We start from the raw sequence: 25287 nt of genomic DNA, 5'->3' as shown, positions 1-25287 counted from the left end.
TGCAGATGATTGAACATTCAATGCCGCCTTTGAAGCTGAGATGCAACAAAGTATGGATCAATTCTCTGCTGCCTGTGCTGATTTTGGCCTAATTATTAACACCAAGAAAACACAGGTGCTCCATTAGACACCACCACACCATCCATACATGGAACCATAGGTTAAAACAAATGGAGAAGTTTTGAATGCTGTGGATAAGTTTACTTATCTTGGTAGTGTACTTTCCAGGGATGTACACATGGACAATGAGGTTGATACAAGTATTACCAGAGCTAGCTCAGTGTTTGGGAGGCTCCAAAGAAAAGTTTGGAAGAGAAGAGTCTGACTGACTACCAAACTGAAGGTCTACAGAGCTGTTGTGCTGACCTCATTATAGTATGCCTGTGAAACATGGAGAGTCTACCAGCACCATGCCAGGAAACTGAATCGTTTCCATTTGAACAATCTTAGGAAGATTCTGAGAATCACTTGGCAGGATAAGGTACCAGACACTGAAGTCCTTGCTCAAGCTGAACTGCCAAGCATTGAAACTATGCTTCAGAGAGTGCAACTCTGATGGGCTGGCCACATTATTCAAATGCAAAATAAATACTTGCCAAAAAGACCATTTCATGGAGAACTCACATGGGGCAGGTGATCACATGGTAGTAAGAAGAAGTGATACAAGGACACTCTCAAGGTCTCTCTCAAAAACTTTGGATTTGACTATGCAACATGGGAGACACTGGCACAGGACCTCTAAGTATGCTGTGCCTACATCAGAAAGGGTGCTGTGCTCTTTGACCAAAGCAGAATTGAGACAGCACAAAGGAAACATAGGATGCACAGATTTAGAGTATCCACCCCAAAAATTCATATGGACTATCTTGGACTATCTGTGCCCAATCTGTAGTAGAGCATTCCAAGCTCATATTGATCTGATCAGCCACAGTCAGACACAATGTCATGGTAATGTCATTTTGGTCCTCTTTGAAAATAAAGGACAACAACCAGTTATATTTCATCATCTCTCCTCTGGAGTCATAGATAGTCATTGGATTGTTCAAAATATTTAAATGTTTGCAAGTTGATCTTCTGTGTTGTTACTGTATCAAATTATGTATTATACATTAATTCTTATAATTATATAATATGTCATAATTATATAATACTATGTAATATATTATATAAATTATGTATAAATTATTCTATATCTGTTTACCCTACTCTGCAACAGCTTATGCAAGTGTTTCCAGGTTTCTCTGGAACTAGAAGTGCTGGTAATATCAAGAATGGCAAAGATGGCTGGAGAACTAACATTTCCCTTGTGAAATATCCCATTATCACTACTTATTAATCATAGGTTCACTGCTCACCTTGACCTCTTCTGTCCCTTACCTTGGTCCTCTTTTATCCCTTGCAATGCTAAGTTATACAAACAGCCAGTTCTTTATTATTGTTTCTCTATATTGTGTTCCTTTTTTTTTTTTTTTTTGGAAATAAAAACCAGTCATTCATAGCCCATATCTCACTTGAAGATATTTTACACTCTTTAAGAAACTCGATCAAGTAGAGATGAAAGGATGCTCTGGATTATTCTGAACCCCTTTACGACGATTTTATCCTACTACTATGAATAATCTAATTTGGACATATTAGTTTTTGAAGTGACACTAATGACATATAATCCCTCATGTAGCTTGGTTTCAAGGGGGGTAGAACCATTGCTTATTTGGATTTTTAAAAATTATTTATCCTCAAGACATTTCCATTTCCATACACGCAACATAATAGAAGACTGTACACAAAACTATTTGTCTCATGCACACCTTGCTTTTCTTATAAATATGTAAGAAATTTAATACGTAACTTTCAAAGCTATCTTACATGTCAATAATTCTGGCTTTCCTTCTTTTTCCTTGTGTGCATCTCTTTTTAAAATGCTTCAAGACTCCATCTTTCTTTTTTTCTTTTCTTTTCTGCTACCCTATCCTTATTCATCCTCCCCCTCCTGTCTGAACTCCCAATCTGTTATTTATTGTAAATGAGGAAACAGTAGGGGCGTGTGAAATTTTATTTTGCTGCTATCACTGAACTGATGAGAAATCTGCACACTCCTTGATTCTGGGAGGTATCTATTTTATGAGATCTGCTAAAGTTCCTTCAGTAGCTGTTTTTAAAGTGGTTGAAATATGAGTTAGAAATAACCACTTGTAATTCCCAAGAAGAAATGTGTGTGTGTGTGTGTGTGTGTGTGTATATACACGCATACATACATATATCTCCATATATATCTATATATGTGTATATATCTCCATGTCTCTCTCTCTCTCTCTCTCTCTCTCTGTGACTATATGTATATGTACATATTCTTGTACTCTATATGTACAAAGTACAAGTCTAGTTCTCTCCTTTATGACAGACCTTTTCCAAGGCTCATTCATCATCCCCAGCACTTTCAAATTTCGTGATCTGATTTTGAGGCCCCTCACCAATCTGATCACTCTACTTTAGATATTTTCTAGAAGTAGCCAGAACTGGACACAATATTCTAGATATGACCTGAAGAGTAAAATTAATGCTTTCCTTATTCTGTATACTGTGCTTTTACCATTACAGCCTAAGATCTCCTTAGCTTTTTTAATGGCGACCTTGTATTGGTGTCATAATTTGAACTTGGAGTCAACTAAAATCTTTACATCTTTTTTCATATGAATTACTTCTAAGCTATATCTCCCCCTTCTTGCTGAAGTTTTCAATCCAAGTGCAAGGCATATATTAATCCCTATTAAATGTCATCAATACATCATCCATTAGCCTGTTAATCTCTTCTTAAAATCTGGATTCAACATTTAATCAACACATTAGCTATCATTCTCAATTTCATATCATCCGTAAATATGGCAACTTGCCTCCCAAATCTTTATCCAAAACACTGATTAAGATTTTGCCCAAGACGGTGCCAAAGTTATGTGTTTCAGCTTCTCTCCTTTTAACTGTCTTGTAGTTTTGTTATTTGTTTTCTATAACATTAATTTAAGGACTTTTAATAAATGATTCTCTATGTTGGTCAAGAAAGACCCTCTTCCTACCTGCTTTCATATGATTACCTTAGCCACAGTGAGTATAAAGGTCCAGCCTGGCCTCCAGTTTATGATTTAATTCCATAACCCCTTTTTAAAAGTTTAGTTAATCATCTTTAAGTAGGGGCAGCTAGATGACATGATAGATAGAGAGTACTGGACTTGAAATTAAGAAGACATCTTTATGAATTCAAATCCAGCCTCAGACACTTTCTAGATATGTGATCTTGTGCAAGTCAGTTAACCTTGTTTGCCTCAGTTTCCTCATCTGTAAAATGAACTGAAGAAAGAAATGGCAAAGCACTCCAGTATCTTTGCCCAGGACAAACCCAAAAGGGGTCATGAAGAGTCAGACATGACTGAAAACAATGGAACAAAAACAATCTTTAAACAACAACCTAAACCAAAGGAATCTGGGAAAGCAGTAGTAAAAGTAAATAAGTAGCAGCCCTTTTTTTTTTTTTTTATCTTCACGTTCCAAATTAGTCACTCATGAGGGTGTTTTGCATTTGGAGATGACTAAGGCTTTTTCACCTCCATGTGCTACCACTGAAGCAGTAGCTTCTCATCATTTTTTCCCCACCATTTGCTCATTCAGTTCATTGGCATCTTGCTTAAAAATTAGTGCTCAAAACTTCACAAGTGAAATTTAGGAAGCATTAAGTTTAGTCTTGTTTGAACCTACCTGATCCCATGTGTAGCAGTAAGCAGCCTAGGTCTGAAAAGGAATACATTTTAATTGCCCATGTGCAGAATTTCAATGACAAATGGATGAAGAAAAAGCATCTCTAATCTACAAAAAGACCCAGGACTTCCCAAGGGTTACACTTTAAATCAGGAACAGAGCTAAAAATAGAATATTGTGGGTCATTCTACATCACCGGATTATAGAACTAGAGATAGTAGGAATCTCAGAAGTCATCTAGTTCAACCCCTTGGATTTTATAGATGGAAAAAACTGAAGGCCAGATAAGTTAAATGATGTGCTTCCTCTCACACAGGTTTTAAATGAAAAAAAAAAATCAAGATTAAACTTGGCTCCTGTGACTCAAGATCAATACTCTTTCCATTGTAACACAGTCTCCCTTTATCAGCACAGTGACTGACACATATTAGGTGCTTAATAAATGCTTGTTGACTTGTCAAAAAATAGTACAATATTATTCCTTTTTTCTCTTGAGGACAGTATCTTACCTCAAGGGTTCAGATCACCAGAAGAAAAAAATGTCTTTTGCTATCTACTATAGTGGCCTTTAAAGAAACAATGTCGAGTAGTATACAAACTAGAAAATAATACAACTTGACAAGCTATGATTTGTAGAGTATTAAGGTCTACCCACAAATACTGGAAAAGATAACTGAAAGACTATATGCCATAGTGGATAGAGTGCTGGCCTTATATTTTGAAAGACCTAGGTTCAAATCCTGCCTCAAGTGTTTACTAGCTAGGGGACAGAGCCAAGATGAAGGAGTAGAAACTGGGATATGCCTGAGCTCTTCCCTCAAACCCCTCAAAATACCAGTAAAAATGATTCTATGCAAATTCTAGACCAGCAGAAACCCCATAGTGACAGAGTGAAACAGATTTCCAGCCTAAAACAATCTGAAAGGCTGATAGGAAGGGTCTATTGCACCTGGCTCTCAGCTGAGCATAGCCATAACAGAACAGACAATACTAGAGCAGGCCTCAGGGTGCTGAATCACTGGCAGCTGTAGCAGTTTCCAAACTTTTCAACTCACAAACACCAAAGACAGTTTCAAAGGTCAGTGGGAAAGCTCTCTCACCTGGGTGAGAGAGGAATGTGGTCTGGCCTAGGCCCCAGTCCCAGCAGTGGCTACTTCTGGAGCTCTCAGTCTACAGAGAGTGGGGGAATTGAGCGTCTGATCTGGGTCACAGGCCTGGGTGGCAGTCCTGGGATGACGAGGAATGCTGCTGTGGCAGGGCTAGTAACAATTGTGGAGAGGGAATCCTACTTCCAGTTCCAGGGAAGATGAGAAATCAAGAAATTATAAAACAAAACCAAAAGAATGAAAAAAATAGAAAATAATGTGAAATATCTCATTGGAAAAACAACTGACCTGGAAAATAGAGCCAGGAGAGATAATTTTGAAATTATTGGTCTACCTGACAGTTATGATCCAAAAAAAAAGCCTAGATATCATCTTTCAAGAAATTATCAAGGAAAACTGCCCTGATATTCTAGAACTAGAGGATAAAATAGAAATTGAAAGAATCTACCTATCACCTCCTGAAAGAGATCCCAAAAGGAAAACTCCTAGGAATACTGTAGTTAAATTTCAGAGTTCCCAGGTCAAGAAGAAAGTATTACAAGCAACCAGAAAGAAACAATTCAAGTATTGTGGAAACACAATCAGGATGACACAGGATTTAGCAGCTTCTACACTAAGGGATTGGAGAGCTTGGAATATGATATTCCAGAAGCAAAGGTGTTAGGATTAAAACCAGGAATCACCTGCCCAGCAAAACTGGGTATAATACTTCAGAGGAAAAAATGGAATTTCAATGAAATAGAGGACTTCCAAGCATTCTTGTTGAAAAGACTAAAGCTGAATAGAAAACTAAACTTTCAAATATAAGAATCAAGAGAAACATGAAAAGGTAAACAGGAAAAAAAACCATAATGGACTCATTAAAGTTGAACTGTTTACATTCCTACATTGAAAGAAGATATTTATAACTCATGAGAACTTTCTCAGTATTAGGGTAGTTACAGGGAATATGTATCTATATCTATCTATCTACCTACCTACCTATAGATATGTATATACATGTATATATGTATGTGTATGTATGTATTGCATGTGTATATGTATGTATATGTACATATATGTGTATGTATTTACACATATACACATACACATACATACAGAGAGAGAGAGAGAGAGAGAGAGAGAGAGAGAGCACAAGGTGAGCTGAATATGAAAGGAAGATGCCTAAAAAATAAAATTAGGTGTTGAGAGGAATGTACTGGGAAAAAAAAAAGGGAAAGACAGAATGTAGTAAATCATTTTACATAAAAGAGGCAAGAAACAGCTGTTACAATGAAGGGGAAGTGTGGGGAGATGAGAGGAAATAAGTGAGACTTTCATTAGTTTTGGTTTAAGGAGGGAATAATACACATTCAATTGTATATAGAAATCTATCTTACTCTACAGGAAGACAAGGAGGAAAGGAATAGGAGATGGAGGACAATAGAAGGGATGGCAGATTGGGGGAAGGGGTAATCAGAAGCAAACACTATTGTGGGAGGACAGGTCAAGGGAGAGAATGGTGGTTGGAGTGCACTTGTTCTGTGGTGGGAGGAGGGGGCAGGTGGGGACAACATTTGGAATTCAAAATCTTGTGGAAGTCAATGTTGAAAACTGAAAATAAATAAGTAAACTCAAAGCTTTAAAAAGATGGAATTTCAATGAAATAAAGGACGTCCAAGCATTCTTGTTGAAAAGACCAAAGCTCAATAGAAAACTAAACTTTCAAATACAAGAATCAAGAGAAACATGAAAAAGTAAACAGGAAAAAGAAACCATAAGAGACTCATTAAAGTTGAACTGTTTACATTCCTACATGGAAAGAAGATGTTTGTAACTCATGAGACCTTTCTCAGTATTAGGGTAGTTACAGAGAATATATATGTGTGTGTGTGTGTGTGTGTGTGTGTCTATATGTATGTGTATATTATATATGTGTAGGTATGTATACATATATATGTGTGTGTATGTATGTATATAAACAGAGGGCACAGGGAGAGCTGAATGTGAAGGGAAGGTATGTAAAAAATAAAGGTAAGTGTTGAGAGGAATGTACTGGGAGAAAGAGAAAGAGAAAGGTAGAATGTAGTAAATCATCTCACATAAAAGAGCCAAGAAAGAGTTGTTACAATGGAGGGGAAAAGTGGGGAGGTGAGAGGGAATAAGTGAGTCTTATTCTCATTGGATTTGGTTAAGGATGAGTGCATATTTAATTGGGTATGGAAATCTATCTTACCTTGCAGGAAGGCAGGGGGAAGGGTGGCAGATTAGGAGAAGGGATAATCAGAAACAAACACTATTGTTGGAGGACAGGTCAAGGGAGAGTGGAATAAATGGAGGGCAGAACAGAATAGAGGGAAATGTGTTTAGTCTTTTGCAACACGACTGTTATGGAAGTGTTTTACATGGCTATACATGTATGACCTATATCTAATTGCTTGCTTTGTCAATGAGGGTGGGTAGGGAGGGAGGAAGAGAAAGAATGTGGAGCTCAAAGCTTTAAAAATGAATGCTAAAAATTGTTTTTGCATGCAACTGGGAATTAAGTTGTATGGGCAATGGGATATAGAAATCTATCTGGCCCTATAGGAAAACAGAAGGGAAGGGGATCAAAGGTGGGGGTGATAGAAGGAAGGGAAGATTGAAGGAAAGGGTGGTTGGAGTGCACGTTGGGAGGAAGGGAGAGATGGGGAGAAAATCTAGAATTCAAAATCTTGTGGAAGTGAATGCTGAGAACTGAAAATAAGTAAATTATATTTTTTTAAAAAGTATTTACTAGCTGTATGACCTTAACTTCTCTGGACCTCAGTTTCCTAATTTGTAAGATGAAGGCTTAGATTTAATAACCTGTAAGATCCCTTCCAACTGTAAATCTATAATCCCATGAGCTATATTAATTAAAAAGGAATATATTGGTCCGAAACTAGGATTTAAAAAAAAAACCTGATTAACAATATGTAAATTCAACAGCTTTTATATGATATAGTCTTGCAACATAATATCTGTTTAAAGATAAAGATATTCAAGGAATAAGAATAGCCAAAGAAGAAACTAAGTTATCACTCTTTGCAGACGATATGATGATTTACCTAGAGAATCCCAGAGATTCAAGTAAAAAATTACTTGAATTAATAAACAACTTTGGCAAAGTTGCAGGTTACAAAATAAACCCACACAAATCTTCTGCGTTCCTATATATTAGCAACAAAGTCCAACAGCAAGAGATAGAAAGAGAAATCCCATTTAAAGCTAGGGTAGACAGTATAAAATACTTAGGAGTCTACCTGCCAAAACAAACCCAGGGATTATATGAACACAATTACAAGACACTTTTTGCACAAATAAAGTCAGATTTAAGTAAGTGGAAAAACATTATTTGCTCATGGGTAGGCCGTGCTAATATAATAAAAATGACAATTCTACCTAAATTAATATACTTATTTAGTGCCATACAAATTAAACTATCAGATAATTACTTTCTAGAGCTGGATAAAATAATATCAAAATTCATTTGGAAAAACAAAAGGTCCAGAATATCAAAGGGACTAATGAAAAGAAATGCTTGGGAAGGTGGCCTAGCGCTACCAGACCTCAAACTCTACTATAAAGCAGCAATTATCAAAACCACTTGGTATTGGCTAAGAAACAGAGAGGTAGACAAGTGGAATAGACTTGGCACTCAAGATGCAGTAGGCAAGGAATATAGCAACCTTCTGTTTGATAAACCCAAGGACCCCAGCTTCTGGGATAAGAACTCATTGTTTGACAAAAATTGCTGGGAAAACTGGATAACAGTGTGGCAGAAATTAGGCATAGACCCATACCTGACACCATACACAAGAATAAAGTCCAAATGGGTACATGATTTAGGTATAAAGATTGATACCATGAATAAACTGGAGAAGCAAGGAATAGTGTATTTATCAGATCTATGGAGAAGGGAAGAATTCTTTACTAAAAGAGAGATAGAAAGCATTATGAAATGCAAAATGGATAACTTTGATTACATTAAACTGAGAAGTTTTTGCACAACCAAACCCAATGCAACCAAAATCCGGAGGGATGTAGTAAATTGGGAAAGAATTTTTACAGCTAAGCTCGGGGATAAAGGCCTCATTTCTAGAATATGTAGAGAACTGACCCATATGTATAATCATACAAGTCATTCCCCAATTGATAAATGGTCAAAGGATATGAACAGGCAATTTTCAGAAGAAGAAATTAAAGCTATCTATAATCATATGAAAAAATGCTCTAAATCACTATTGGTTAGAGAGATGCAAATCAAAACAACTCTGAGGTACCACATCACACCTATAAGATTGGCAAACATGACAGAACAAGAAAATGATAAATGCTGGAGAGGATGTGGGAGAGTTGGAACACTATTTCATTGTTGGTGGAGCTGCGAGTGCATCCAACCATTCTGGAGAGCAATCTGGAACTATGCCCAAAGGGCTACAAAAATGTGCATACCCTTTGACCCAGCAATATCGCTACTAGGACTATATCCCCAAGAGATCGTAAAAATGGGAAAGGGTCCCACATGTACAAAAATATTTATAGCAGCACTCTATGTAGTTGCCAAAAACTGGAAGTCAAGGGGATGTCCATCAATTGGGGAATGGCTGAATAAATTATGGTATATGAATGTAATGGAGTACTATTGTGCCATAAGAAATGATGAACAAGAAGACTTCAGAGAGGCCTGGAAGGACTTATATGACCTGATGCTGAGTGAGGAGCAGAACCAGGAGAACTTTATGCACAGCAACAACCACAGTGTGTGAGAGTTTTTTCTGGTAGACTTAGATTTTTATAATAACACAAGAACTTCTTACAAAAAAAAAAAAATCCCAATGGTGGTTCTCAAGGCAAAATGCCTTCCACACTCAGAGAGAGAAATATGGAAGTCACTCACATAATGTAGCAGATCATGTTTGTGTATGTGTATGTGTTTGTGTATCATGTTCTGATTTGTTATACGATTTCTTTCATTTATCTTAGTCTGACTACATAGCATGACTATAGTGAAAATATACTCAATAGGAAAGTATATGTAAAAAAAAAACCAAAAAAAAAACCAAAAAACAAAAAAACATAATATCTGTTTAAATTCTCTCCAGCTATTCCACCAATAGATGTCACTATTGCCCTCCAAGATTCCAGTCCATCATTCAGGTTGTGAAACTGGTTTGAAAACTAAGTGACTAATGTTTAGTAAAGTCCATGTCAGCTCCTAAAGAGTGATTTCCAACCTGCAGGCTAATTTCAAAAGCCCTTTAGAGGAACCTGGCTGAGAGAGGTCTGTTGCTTCTGCAGGAAAGAAGATAATTATTAATTTGTGTTTCCCACAGGAAAATTCAAAGCCACACCCAGAGTGGATTCTGAAAAGTGTGAGAAGTAAATCATCATGCCTGTGAGTCATTAGGGCATAATCCAAACCAGCCATGCAAATAAGTCCAAAGTCTGAAAGTAATTACAAAAAGGACTAAGAAGGATCTCGTAACAGGTACATACAAATGTTGATGAACAATGACTTTAGGCAGGGCTCATAGTAACCGAAATATGTTAATTTAACTGCTGTTGGATACAAATTCCCATCAGTGGAGGGAGATTGGGCACAAAGTACTAGACTTATGCCCAAAGGTATCATAAAAGAAGAAAAAACCTATGTGCATAAAAATATTTATAGCAGCTCTTTTCGCAGTAGCCCCAAACTGGAAACCAGGGGCATGGTTTGAAGGGGCATTGGAAAATTTGGCTAATCAAATTATCATATATGAATGTAATAAAATGTGATAAAGCTGACTGATTCAGAAGAAATTAGGACGATATCTATGAATTGATGCAGAATGAAGTCCATATAGGAGAGCAATTCATATTACAACAACATTATAGAGAAAAACAACCTTCTAAGACTTAAAACTGAACCATACAATGAAATCTCATGATCATACATCTAGAGGGTTTCATTTAAAGATGAAACTAACAACCCGCCTCCTGCTACAGAGGTGATAGACTTATACAGAATGAGACACATTTTTGGACATGGCCAAGAGGAGGGAATTCCTTTTTCTTGAGTGTGCGTATTTTTAACGAAAGCTTTGTTGGAGGGGTGAGGATGAGTTGTTTAATTTAGAGGCCTGTGGGATGGAAAGATTTGCATTTAAAAATAAAAAGTAAAAAGGAAATTGGAGCTAGTATAGAATATTTGTAGTATGACCAGTTATTTCAGCTTATTTGAAAGGTGAATATCAAAATAATAATATTTTATCTGCAGTAAGAGATTATAAATATATGTTGGATATTATTTTACTGAATGAATGAATGAAAAAAGGGGAAACACTATATTCTAAAGGGACCCTCATGAATTATACAGGTTTTCTATTAGGAAGTTAAATCAGTTGTATTTGCATTTAGTACTGGATATATTTTAGGAAGGACATTGGCTAAGCTGGAGAGTATGCAGAGTGTATATAGGATGGTAAAGACCCTTAAGCTCATACCCTATGTGGATTAGTTTAGTTGAATGAGCTGAGGATGGAGGGAAAGCTGACTTGGGAAAGAGGGAGATAAAGATAGTTACCTCCAATTATTTGAAGGACTCTCACAAGGAAAAAGGACTAGACTTGTTCTTTTTGACTTTCAAATGGTAGAACTAGAGGCAATGGGTGGGAGTTCAAGCAGACAAATACAGGCAACAGGAAGGTAAGTGAATGGGATGCTAGACTTGGAATTAGGAAGACCTGCATTCAAATACTGTTTCAGACACTTACTACTTGTGTGATGCTAGGCACATCATTTAACCTCTGCCTGCCTCAGTTTCTTCATTTGTAAAAGGGGGGGGTAGTAATAGTATCTACCTTACAGTTGAGAGGATATGCAAAGAACTTTGAAAAATGTAAAGTGCTATAGAAATGCTAGTATAGGCTTGACAGTGGTGGGTTGTGGGATGGGGGTGGAGAGGGAAGACTTTTTTTAACCATTAGAGCTACCCTAAAGTGGAAGAGGCTGCTTCGCATGTTAGTGGGCTCCTCTTTACTGAAATTCTTCAAGCAAAAAGATTGATTTGGGCCCTTGCCAGTCATATTGTGGGAAATTCATGTTGAAGTACAAGTTGGACAAAACAACCTCTAAATTCCTTTCCAACTATGAGAACTTAAGTTCCAACTCTGTTACTTAGACAGAAGTAAGAAAGGAAGGTAGGTTGTTGCAGCTCTAAAAAGACGATAGATATATGGATTTCACTTGGGTCTCCAGAGTACAATTCTTTGCAATGAGATTTCTTCCCTTTAGATTTCTTTAAAATGGCTTCTAAGGAGCCTCTCTCAATGAACCCTCCTTATTTCTGCCTCCTGGATTCCCTCCCTACCTTCAAGACTCACCTCAAATCCCAATTTCTGCAGGATGCTTATCCCTTCTCAGTAGCACTGCCTTCTTTCTGAGATTACCTCCCCATTATGCCTTACATAGCTTGTATATATTTATTTGCATGTTGTCGCTCCCATTAGATGGGAACTGGAATGAAGAAGACCTGAGGTCAAATTCTGCCTCAGAGTATTTGCTATCTGTGTGACCTTGGGCAAGTCATTTAACCTCTTCCTGCCTTAGTATCCTCATCTGTAAAATGGAGACAATAATAGTACCTACCTCCGAGGACGGTTGTGAGAATCAAATAAGACGGTTGTAAAGCACTTAGCACAGTTCCAGACATATCGTTGGCACTGTATAAATACTGGCAGCTATTTATTATTATTAATTTTAGTGCACTTTAAGGCAGGAACTGTGTTTTGGCCTTTCTTTATATCCCCAGCACTTAACACAATTCTTAGTATATACTAAGCATTTAACAAATACTTGTTGATTGACTAATAGGGAAACAAGAGATCTAAGTTGTATTCCTGACTCCACCTGTGACACACTATGTTCTTCAAGCCAAATAATTTAGCCTCAGTTTACCTGTTTCTTTTGTTTTGAGAAAGCACTGTCCTCTCCCAGAGCTCACATTTTTATATGACCAAAATTATAAAAAACAACCACAATATCTTTCTGATCTAAACAAGTTTGTAAATGATGCAACATATCAGATAAAAATAGGTGTGGATTAAGAATATTAAAAGAGTCTGTATTGATTACATAAAACCATAGCATGAACACTCAAACTTCTATTGAAATACTCACATGAAGGTCCAAATGCAACTCACTCCTGCTGGGCTTCTCTCTCTCCTCGTGGACCAGGAAGGGATAAGATGGTCCTGATCTGTAGCCCAAGACCCATACATCTCCATCCCTACTGGAGCTCTCTCTATGTGATGAATGTTCAGTGAAGCCATCCTTGATGAAGCCTTCTAGGGAGATGCCTACAAGATGTCAACACATACATAAAAGGTCATCAGTGATGTTGACTGGAAAAATCTCAATCCAACTAATTGCAATCCCTATCTAAACTTTAGCTTCTCTTTTCTTTACCCTTATTTCGGAGCTATTTTTTAGGACCTGATTTCCTCAAAGGGATAGGTCATAATTATTATTTCTGGATCATACTCATTGATATCTCCAAATTCACAGTCAATAAAGGAAGGCTACTGTTTCTCTCTCTCCATCTACCTGAACCAAGGGTTTGTCTTCTATTTCTGTCACGGACCCATTTAGCAGTCTAGTGAAGTCTATGGGCCCCTTCTCAGAATAATAGCTTACATAATTGAAGGAAATTCCACATTTCAGTTGGAGGTTATGAAAATAAATATGTAATTTCCCCCTCCAGGTTCATGGACACCCTGAAATCTATCCTTTAGATTCCTTAAAAGTCCATAGATCACAGATTGAGAAGCCCTAGCATAAAGGAAGTAACTACCAGACTAGTAGTCAGAAGTGTAGGTTCATGTCTTCACACTGCTACAAATTAATTACGTAACCTTGAGTAAGTTCCATTAGGCCTCAGTTTCTCCATCTGTTCTTTAAGATCCCTTCCAGATCTAGCATTCTGAGCAAACTCAAAATGATGGTGATGCTTTAAGACCAGTAGGAAAGAGCCAAGAGACCCAACCTACCACTGCATTCAGACTCATTGTTAAGCATGTAAAAGGTAAATATGTCTATTAAACTGGCATTCGAGGTTATTATGGCAGTGCTACACATCTGTGGATACATATATATTATATATATGTACATATACACATATGTATACATATACACACACACATATATATATATATACACACATGCATACATACATATATATGTGTGTACACAAGTTGTTCAGCTAACTGGCCACTGCTGTCTTATTGAAAATTCAATTCATGACTAACATGAGCTTAAAATAAGCCAGCTGGGAAATGGACTGCCAGGCAGCATTTCATGCTGACCTTTCATACCATATGGCCTTTTTCTCTTAAAGGGAAAAAAGTGAAAACCCAGAAGCATCTATTATGCTTCATCACATAGGGGGCAGTGTTTCTGCTGTCACCACCTGTCAAGTCATCCAAGCAAATGGCAGGTGTTTCTTTTTCTTATCTGGTTAAAGGTTTTTAAAGTAGCAACAGATAGATTGCGATCTCTGGTGTGCTTAGTCTCTCCTAGGCAGACTTCAGGATGTCCAGAATGCTAAATCCTAACTGCCCTTTTACCTTAGAAAGAGAGGTAAAGAGAATTCCCCTGTTCAATTGCCATTGTCCTTTGGGTCTTTTGCAACTTCACTTAAGGCTTTCAGATCTCTCACTCTCCCCATTTATTCTCGTACTCTCATTACATGACATAGGAATAATGTTTTATAAAACCAGAGGCTTGAATTTCCTTCAGTTATGCTTCCTTTTTCTTGGTGGTGGTGAGACTTGCCTTTTCACAGGAAGTAGAACTGGGGGATGCAAAAGCTGATTTAATTAATGATTCCTCCCTTCACCACTTCCTTAACCTCACTGCAACTTTCTCCCTTCCGAATCTCATTCTATATTTTCCCCTTTCCATTTGGACATTGGAAATACTGTTGATATTAAATGTGGTTGCAATGAATGAAGGACACGACATAAAACAAATTGAACATATCACAACACATAAGGAAGCAAAATACCTTCAAGTTTTTTTAAAAGCATGTATAATCAAAGGAAACTGTCTGATGGTACAAGTTCTTGATGTAATGGAACCATAGAAGGAGTTCAGAATTTCACAAGCTTTGATATAGATAACAATTGACAGCCTTTTTTTTTTCTGCTTCCCATTTCAAGAAAAAAATCTTCCTTCTATAGTGACTGTAAACACAGAAACTGACTGACATCGTACATGTGATCTATTTGCCATTAGAATGGGAAGAAGCAAAACTCAGAGCAGAAACGGTAAAAAGTAATTTAGTTTTGGAGAATGCTTTGAGAAGTAAATTATTAAAATGATTTTTTAAAAATAGACAGTATCCAAATGAAGAAAACATGCATTATGAAACCTTGATAGGCAAGCATTTTTGTATTGTCAGTATGACAAAGGACCAAAAGCTGTATTAATCCAGACACAGAATTCAATGCAAAAAGCTTTTATTCTAAATGATCTGATGACGCAGGTTAGAATACAGGACATACTTTCCATTTGAATATATGAAATACAAATCTAGCAAGTAAGTTCTTCCCTGCTCTGAATGTGTATTTATGTGTAGCAAGTGGCCATACTGCTTTCTTTTCTTGATTAATTTTGATAGAAAATAAAATAAATATATTCCATTAAAATTTCACTCAAAAATCATTCAGGGTATTATATAAAAGAGGTTTGCGGGACTAGAACTTTCATTTGACATGGTGGCTGGTTATTTTTTCAAATCACTAAATTTAACATTTGTCTATCTCTTTCATGTGACTAAAATGAGTCACTTTTATCATCTTCCCTTTCTGTCTTTCCCTTTGTCATTTAAGATTTTAGTTTCCCAAAGACATTTTTAAATACACACGTACACACAAAAGGTTAATCCTACAACTGAGCCCTGTTAATGCAACACATCACAGATACAGTAATAATGGTGTGACTTACCTTAAGACCACTCTGAAAGTCTGGGCCTTCCCCATGCATTCAAATGGTGAACTGCATTTCCTGCTCCTAACCTAAAACATCAGACTAGGATTTCCACTGGAAATTATCAAAAATAGAGGCCACACAGAAAGCAGTGGTCAAATTTGTGGTCAAGTTCCATCTGGTAATGGGGGCAGTACCTACATACAGCTGGTATCTCTCAAATATCATTTGTCTCTCCCCCTTACACAGTCTGCAGATCCCAAACCCAAACAAATTCCATTTCTGTCATAAGGTATAACCAATCCCAGTAAAGTGTCATAGTTGAAATTTCAACTTCTTTCTATCAGTCATAATGAAAACACTCTTAAAGAAGTCCAGAGCTTTGAAAATCAAATAACTCAAGAGAGCATTTGTAATACATTTCCTGATTCACACCAAGGATCTCCACATCTATTAAATGTTACAACTTAATCTCATTTACCAAACTTGATTTTTTATCATCAAAGAAATTCTCATTTCCAAGGACAAGTTGATTTCCATATACTACACGATCAGATTTAGGTAAAACTCCCCCTAAAACAGGGATTGTTAACTTTTTTTATGTCATGGACACTTTTGGCTGTCTGATGAAGCTTATGGATCTCTTCCAGATTAATGTTTTTAAATATACAATAATAAAATACACATATTGCAAAGAAAACCATTTATACTAAAATATAGTTATAGAAATTTTTTCCTTAAAAAATATTCATGGACCCAGGTTTAAAGCCATTTCCCTAAAACAAAATTCTAGTGCCTGTCACTCTACTTCTCTCACTTTTACATCAACCAGAATCCTCTCCTTGGCAGCAATGATAAATTGGTAATGCCTTTTAAAATAAGAGGGGAATACTCTTCAATTTGAATTCCTCTCATGAATTTCAAAGTGCTACAGCTCCCAAGGCCATCCATCAGGCTCAAGTTAAAATAATCCAACAAGGTGAAGTTTTCTCAAGTGTGAATATCACAAGTGATATGTTAGACACAGACAGGTTGCTTTCCTTAGGTGATTTAAAACTTGTACTTACAAGCAAAGGAGACAGCGATCTAGATGTGTGCCTAATGGAAAGTGACAGTGTTAAGTACTCATGTGGACTCTGTATACACATGTAAATATTCGTATCTATACCTAGAAAGACAGCGCAGTAATTTATAGTTCTTCTATCTGTCAGTTTTAGAGAATACTCACAACCTGAATTACCTTGCAGTAATGTCACTGAATTAGCAAGTCAGACATATTTTGAGATACTGTCTGTCTCTACATCCATCCTACCATCCTAAATTTCTACCACAAGAAGTAAGAGAGGAAAATGACAGGGACTGTGAGTGGAGGAGGAGTACTCCTAAAAATATGAGCTTTGGGAGAAGTGTTTGGCTAATATATTCCTTCCATAGAGATGAAGATTGATCACAGAAAGGAAATAAAATGATTATCATCTGCATAGATTTATACTGAAGTGAGAAATTCTAGCACTGCACCTCAAATTGCTGTGAGCAATAGAGAAATGTATTAAATCTGTAGAAAGTGATTTTTATACATTGGAATCTGGTATTATAGTATAGGTATTATAAATGGCCCAGCAAAAGACTAAATTTTGTTAATTCCAGTAGCATGGAAGAAGATAGCATGAAAAAAGAAAGTCAGAAAGAAAGGAAGGAAGGAAGGAAGGAAGGAAGGAAGGAAGGAAGGAAGGAAGGAAGGAAGGAAGGAAGGAAGGAAGGAAGGAAGGAAGGGAGGGAGGGAGGAAAGGGAGGGAGGGAGGGAAGGAAGGGAGGGAAGGAAGGAAGGAAATTGGAGCCTGGTATCCAGATTTCTGCATTTTAGGTTTTTGAATAAATTAGTGCCATCCATAGCACTGAGTCACAGATTCTTAGAATTAGAAGTAAAAGCAGCTTACTTAGATCCCCCTCGACCCTAATGCAGTATTTTCCCCTCTAACATCTCCAGAGAGCTTTGTCCAGCCATGCCTTGAGAATTTTCATTGACTGGAGATCACAGTTTCTCAAAATAACACCTTCCTAATCCTTAGAACAGCTCTAATTCTTAGAAGGTGTCACCTTTAATTGGTCTAAAAGTTACCTCCTATTTTTACCTTGGCTCAGATCCTTTCGAAGTCAGGCAAAATACATCTAATCTACCTTTCACATCAAAGATTTTTCAAATATTTTAAGAGAAAGACTGTGCTCCTTCCTTCCCTCCTCCCCTACCCCATACACACAAAGTGAAATGTTTTATTCTCCAGGCTAAACATTTCTAGTTTATTCAACCATTCTTCATGCAACATGGCTTCTAGTCCCTTCAGTGTCCTAATCACATTAAAAAAAATTTTATGTGCCTATTATGGTGTTTACAACTGGCCACAAGGTTCCAGATGGTCTAACTAGTGTAGTTTACAATGAGGATATCAATTCCCTTGATCTAAGTACTATATTGCAGCCTAAGATGATGCCGGTTTTTTTAGCAACCATGTCATATTACTGGTTTCAAATGAGATTTTTTTTTGGTCTTTTTTCAAGGGAATTACTGTCAAGCCATATCTCTTCCATCTCAAAAATATGTAGGTTTTTTTTACACATCTCAGACTAGAATTCATTCTTATTAAACCGATTTATTTTAGCTTATTGTTCTAGCCTCATTTGAGGCAACATGATAAAATGATGAGAAAGTTGATCTCAAAGCTAGGAGAACCTGAGTGCAAGTGCTGCCTCTGACATATACTGGCCATGACCTTGAGTCACTCACTTAACCACTCAATATTCTAGGTAACACTCTAAGCTGCAGAGAAGTTGCTGACTGGCGCTGGCACAAGCAGTGTCCTTACCGGGAAATTCCCTACGCCAAGTAAATTACAGGTCCAGTTCTTACCCCTATTCCTACTTATTCCAGCATAATGAGAACTTTTTGAATTTTGTTTGTGTTGTGTCAGTTGAACTTTGTTTGTGTTGCACCTCTTCTATCTTTGTGCCACATGCAAATTTAACATCTATACTCTCGATGTCTTTTCTAAGTCAATGATTTAAAAAAAAAAAAAGTTAAAAACGTTAAGATCAAGTACAATTCCATGGCATTCAACTAGGAACCTCTAATTAGTTTACTATTAGTTTAATTACTTCTAATTAATTAGTTTCTAATAAGTTTAATTAGTTCTAATTCTAATTAATTTAATTAGCATTAATCAATACATTAATCAACAGTTTTGAGGGAATATCTAATTAACCAACTACAGATTTGTCTTAACTAAAATATAAAATCACCATTTTCACTCTTTTTTACAAGAAAGTTGTTGTCAAATGCTGCACTGAAATTAATATATACACCAGTGTCTACAATATGCTTATCTAATTATATTAAAAACCCTGACAAAAATGAAGTTGTTAGTTTGGTATTTGTTCTTTAGGAGCAAATTTTAGATCCAAATGACTAACTTCCTTTTATAAATACTCACTAATCATCTATTTAATATTCCATTCTAAAATTTTTCCAATGTCCAGTATCAAATTTACTGCTTCATAGTGTCTATTAGTCTTCTTTAATCTCTCTGTGAAAATCTGAACAATCCATCACCAGCTTTCTGGTAACTCTCTCCTTCTCCATGATTTCCCAAAGATTGTTAACAGAGATTACTGATCACATTGTCACATTATTTTGGAATTAAAGGACCCAGATATATGAATTCTTTTAAAGTAATTAGGTTCTTATAGTTGCACCAGTCTGAAGTCTTTTGCTCTCTCCAACTTATTTTTATGTGGCACCATTTTCAATCAGAAGAGAACCATTTTTGATAGTGACAGAAAAAGAAATAGAAGTAGAATCTCTGATTTTTTTCTGTCATCTGTTCACACAATGCCATTGTCCTCAAACAGCAAGACTTGTTCTTCCAATTGTCTTGATACCAAAAAGACCATTTTTGTTTTCTTTAATATTCTTCACAAGCTCCAATTCATTTTGGGACTCAGTTTTCCAGGCACTATACATATGAATTTATATTATTCTCAGATACCTCCTTAGGTATATGTTTCCTCCTTCCAACCTTTTTATATTCCCTTTAGAAATATGAGTTTATTTGACAGCTGCCTGTGCACTCACTTTTTTCCCCTAGATATCTTGTTCTTTTCTTCCTAATTTAGATAATTTAATTTTAAGTCATGAACTAATGTTTCAGAACAGTTCAAATCTCGTTTATTAGGTCTAAGTTAAAGGTGTCAAATTTGTGCTGACTGACCAGATTAAAATGTAATTGGGAAATATTTAACAAAGTAAACTTCTAATACAACACAGATAATGTTAATGTGTGGTTTTCTAAGTCAATATGCCATGACACATCTTTCTATTTGAGTTTGCCACTACTGCTATCCATGATCATACCTTTACACAGAAAATTTTGAAATCTGCTCTCATAAGGTCTATATTACATATCTGAGCATGCCTATCACTCCTTTCATTGACTTTGAAGGACTCTTAAGAAGACAGTCTTTCTCCTTAGGTTTCTGTCAGTCTTTTTTTTACTCAAGGAATTCCTCCTTTCCTCTTCTCCCCTCCCTCCTCTCCTCTCTTCTCTTTGCTTCCCCTCTCCTATTCTCTGACTACCAAGCCTTCTAGCTTGGCTCCTCTCTTAGACTATGGTGTTTTCTCCCGACAATAAAGGGAAGAATAAGGGATTTGAGAAAGCTCTTGCTGTTTCCTTGATCTCAGCCTCCTAAGAGCAGGATACTCTGCTTATAACAGTGGAGAATGAAGGTAATGAAATCTTTGGGTCAATGACCATGAGGAGTTTGCTTTTCGGTGGGAAAATGGAGTATTCTCAGGAAACATTCTGTGAAAATACAATTTCCAGATGTCTGGGGGAAAGAAGATGGGTGTCAGTGAAAGCATGAGTGAAAAAAATGTTGAATTGTATCAAAAAAAAAAAAAAAGATTTGTACCTTGTAGAGAGGGAGAACTTAAAAATTCTTACTCCCTTCCAACAGTTTAACAAAATATTTCAGCTTGCATGAATCAAAAGACAAAATCAAGGTTTCTGGGAGAAATATCAGTAATCTCAGAAATGCAGATGATACCACTCTGGCGGCAGCCAGTAAAGAGGAATAAAGAAGTCTCTTGATGAGGATGAGAGAGGAGAGTATAAAAACTGGTTTGAAGCTTAATATTAAAAACAAAAACAAAACCTAAGATCCTGGCAACTGGTCCCATCCCTTCCTGGCAAATAGAGGGAGAAGAAATGGAAGCAGTGTCAGATTTTATATTCTTGGGCTCAAAGATAACTGCAGATGGCGATGCTGGTCATGAAATTAAAAGATGCTTGCTTCTTTGAAGGAAACCTTTGACAAATTTGGACAGTACACTAAAAAGCGGAGACATTACCTTACTGACAAAAGGTTCGTATAGTCAAAGCTGTAGTCTTTCCAGTAGCAATGCATGGCTGTGAGAGCTGGATTATAAAGGAAGCTGAGCACCACAGAATTGATGCTTTTGAATTGTGTTGTTGAAGAAAACTTTTGAGAGTTCTTTGGACAGAAAGGAGACCAAATCAATCAATACTTGAAATTAATCAGGCTATTCATTGGAAGGGCAAATACTGAAGCTTAAATACTTTGGCCACCTAATGAGCAGATGAGACTCATTGAAACGATCCTGGTATCGGGAAAGATTGAAGGCAAAAGGAAAGGGGAAAGTAGAGGATGAGATGGATAGATGGTGGTATGGAAGCAACTTAGACTTCAAGAGACAGGGGAGGATAGAAGGACCTGGTGTGCATGGGGTCACAAAAAGTCAGACATGACTGCACAACTGAACAACAACAAAATTACTGAATACTGTTACACAAAATAATATGTATTTAACAATTTTGATAGAATATTATAAGAAAATTTAGGGGTAACAGTAGAGTTAGGTCCTCTTTTCTCCTCCCCTCCCCTCTCCTCTTCTCTTCTCTTTTCTCTTTTCCTCTCCTTCCAGTCTGGATCTACAAGACTTAGCCTTCTTGGTAGCTTTGAATTAAGTACCACAAAAGTTCTCCTGGTAACTGGTGCCTTTTAAGAGATGAAACCACCAAGGTAAGTTAAAAAGATATGTCAAGATCCTCCACTTTTAGAATAAATACTTCTGATAGCTATTTAGATGAAATATCTTGTCACTATTAGCATCTTGCCTCTGTGCCAGTATGTAATTCATATTACAGTAAACCTTCAAATGGAAAAGAACTCAAATTTCCAAAAGCTTAAGTATTTTTAAATTCTAAACATAAAATAGAGCTAGGTCCCAAATAGTAAGAATAATGAATCCCTTAAAGTGGTCACAAGCATTTAAATTCAGATTATTCAAAGTTATAAAAAAGTAAAATGTGGTCATTGGTTCCAGCTCAAGGGAAATATGCAGGATGAGCTCAAATATTGTGACTACTTCAGATGACTCATTATTTGCACTAATATGGACTTAGCTTGAATTTTAAACCTAGAAGAGATTTTGTAAATTAAAGATTAGTGTGTCTAAGATAGGAGTGGCCAAGATGACCAAGAGATGTATGAAAAACATACTTTGTGTGGATAAGTTAAAGCAACTGAGGATATTTAGCTTACAGCAAAGGTTCTTTAATGTTTTTCTGTTATAGGCCCCTTATTCACAATAATATCTTTAATATGTATAAAAACAATACAAAGAATTATAAATGAAATCAATTGTATTGAAATAAAATGATCAAAAAAATTTTTTTAAGTCCATGGATCCTGAGTTAAGAACCCCTGACTTAAAGAATTAAAGATTTGGCCTTCAAATGTTTGAAGAGCTGTCATGTGAGGGATTTAAAGTATGTGGTCCCCTTTTACTTCCAGGATCAATTATAAATCCTTCTGTTTGGCTTTCAAAAGTCCTTCATAGTCTCATCTCAGCCTACTTTTTCAGTCTTCTTTATTTTATTTCCTTACATAAATCCTGTGGCAGGGGCCGTCTTGCTCTTCTTATATATGATATTCCATCTTCTGACTTCAAGTATTTTCACTGGCTGCCTCCCATGAACATATACATTCACATATATATGTTATATAGACACACATGTGTATGCATGTATGCACACACACACACACACGCACACACACACACACACACATATATATATATATATATCACAGTCATTTGCACCTTATCTCCTCCATTAGACTGTAAGCTCCTCAGAGTAGGAACTATTTGTTTTTTACCCTTTTTTTTGTATCCTCAACACTTAGCACAATGCCTGGCACATGGTAAATGCTTAATAGATGCTAGTTAAGTGATGTTGGAATGAGGATCACTGGGCAAAATATTATAAGGAAGCAATCTGGGGTTTAATTGAGCAATAACCCTCTAACAACAAGTTGTCCAAAAATGGAATGGACTGATTCACAGTGCAGTGAAGCTACCATGACTGGAAATGTTTATGCAAAGTCTTGAATACTTTTTTCAAAGAGGTTTTAGGGGAAGATGTATTAGAATGTGATAACAGAATTACAAATCAATCATAAGAATTTATTAAGTATTTTTATGTGCCACCGACTATAACCCATTCACTTTATAAATAAGGAGACTGAGGTAAAAGGACAGGAGATAGAAGAGCCCAGATTTTCTGACTCCCAGTCCACAGTTTTACAATATAGAATATACCTTATTTAACAGCAAAGAACTACTAGATTCAACCATCGTTTTTGTTGCCAATCAAGATTTATAATTAAGACACTAATTCATTGTTGGTGGAGCTGCGAGCGCATCCAACCATTCTGGAGAGCAATTTGGAACTATGCCCAAAGGGCTACAAAAATGTGCATACCCTTTGACCCAGCAATATCGCTACTAGGACTATATCCCCAAGAGATCATAAAAATGGGAAAGGGTCCCACATGTGCAAAAATATTTATAGCAGCACTCTATGTAGTTGCCAAAAACTGGAAGTCAAGGGGATGTCCATCAATTGGGGAATGGCTGAATAAATTATGGTATATGAATGTAATGGAGTACTATTGTGCCATAAGAAATGATGAACAAGAAGACTTCAGAGAGGCCTGGAAGGACTTATATGACCTGATGCTGAGTGAAAGGAGCAGAACCAGGAGAACTTTATGCACAGCAACAACCACAGTGTGTGAGAGTTTTTTCTGGTAGACTTAGATTTTTGTAATAACACAAGAACTTCTGAAAAAAAAAAAAATCCCAATGGTGGACCTCAAGGCAAAATGCCTTCCACACTGAGAGAGAGAAATATGGAAGTCACTCACATAATGTAGCAGATCATGTTTGTGTATGTGTATCTGTTTGTGTATCATGTTCTGATTTGTTATACGGATTCTTTCATTTATCTTAGTCTGACTACATAGCATGACTATAGTGAAAATATACTCAATAGGAAAGTATATGTAGAATCTATACAGAATTGTATGCAGTCGTGGGGAGGGAGGGAGGTAGTGGGGGGTGGGTGGGGAGGGATAAAATCGCAATTGTATGGCAGTGATTGTTAAACATTAAAAAAAATAAAAAATAAAAAAAATAAAAAAATAAAAAAAAAAGATAAGATTTATAATTAAGAAAAAAAGATATTTTTAAACATAAATAATTCTTTCATAAAGTACAAACTCCTGATTCATTAATTTGTTAGTAGTTCTTCCTTCATAGAGTCATAATCTTGCAAGTTTATAGGGAGATAAGCTATACACAAGCTATACACATAAACTATTTTGTAAAGTTTTTGGGTTACAATTGATAATGAAACTCTAAGCTCATAAATCATTCTTTCAGAAAGTTAAATTCGCTTTCATGTATTTTCTGACTCATTCCCACAATTTCCACAAGACAGAGGTGTCTTAATGAACTGCTGAGAGAACTGAAGTCTGTGAAGGTAAATGAGATTTCCCCAATGACCTTTTCTCAAATCTCCTCCTCCTCCTCACTAAACCAGATAGCCATCAAGGTTCCTTTAAAAACTGAAATACTAAAATTCCTTTTTTAAACTGAAGTACTTCTATCTAGTTTAAAATGTCTTTTCCTTATTCTTATGCTATGCAGGGTGTTCCAGGGGTTTTGGTGCAGTTTGAAGTTATCATGACTTCCCCCTGCTTAGTGCGGTCCTTTTTATCAATTCTTTTTCTTCGTTCATTTTTTTTTCTACTGTTCCAGGTTAAGATAACCAACAAACCATGCTTCCAACTTCTCCCTCTATTTTTTTTAGTGCCCCCCAAAACTGACTTCTTCAAGGAATCCCTTACTAGGCCCTGGTGATAGCATACCTTCTCCTTTTATGGAATTTGTAAGAGTAGCACCCCATATATTGATGAAGCTTGTCAAATGTTAAACAGCGCTAGTGACCATTTTTGTGGAAGGAAGTTTAAGAGAAAAATCATCAAGCTCATCAAAATTCATAGAAGTGTGTCATTGCAGCAGATCCAACCTCTATCCAAGTCCTAA

General features: G+C 36.4%; 1 protein-coding gene across 1 annotated transcript in view; it reads right to left on the bottom strand.

Moving 5' to 3' along the window:
* FMN1 (formin 1) overlaps positions 1 to 25287 on the bottom strand; it is a 523482-nt gene that overhangs the window by 331513 nt on the left and 166682 nt on the right. The window contains exon 3 of the mRNA XM_072623605.1: positions 13017 to 13195. Coding sequence (XP_072479706.1) covers positions 13017 to 13195 — 179 coding nt within the window. The remainder of the gene's footprint in view (positions 1 to 13016; positions 13196 to 25287) is intronic.

This window comes from Notamacropus eugenii, chromosome 7 (genome assembly GCF_028372415.1).
Source record: "Notamacropus eugenii isolate mMacEug1 chromosome 7, mMacEug1.pri_v2, whole genome shotgun sequence".
NCBI classification, from domain to species: domain Eukaryota; kingdom Metazoa; phylum Chordata; class Mammalia; order Diprotodontia; family Macropodidae; genus Notamacropus; species Notamacropus eugenii.
The sequence above is the reverse complement of the archived record's forward strand: the minus strand, read 5'-3'. Positions and strand labels throughout refer to the sequence as shown.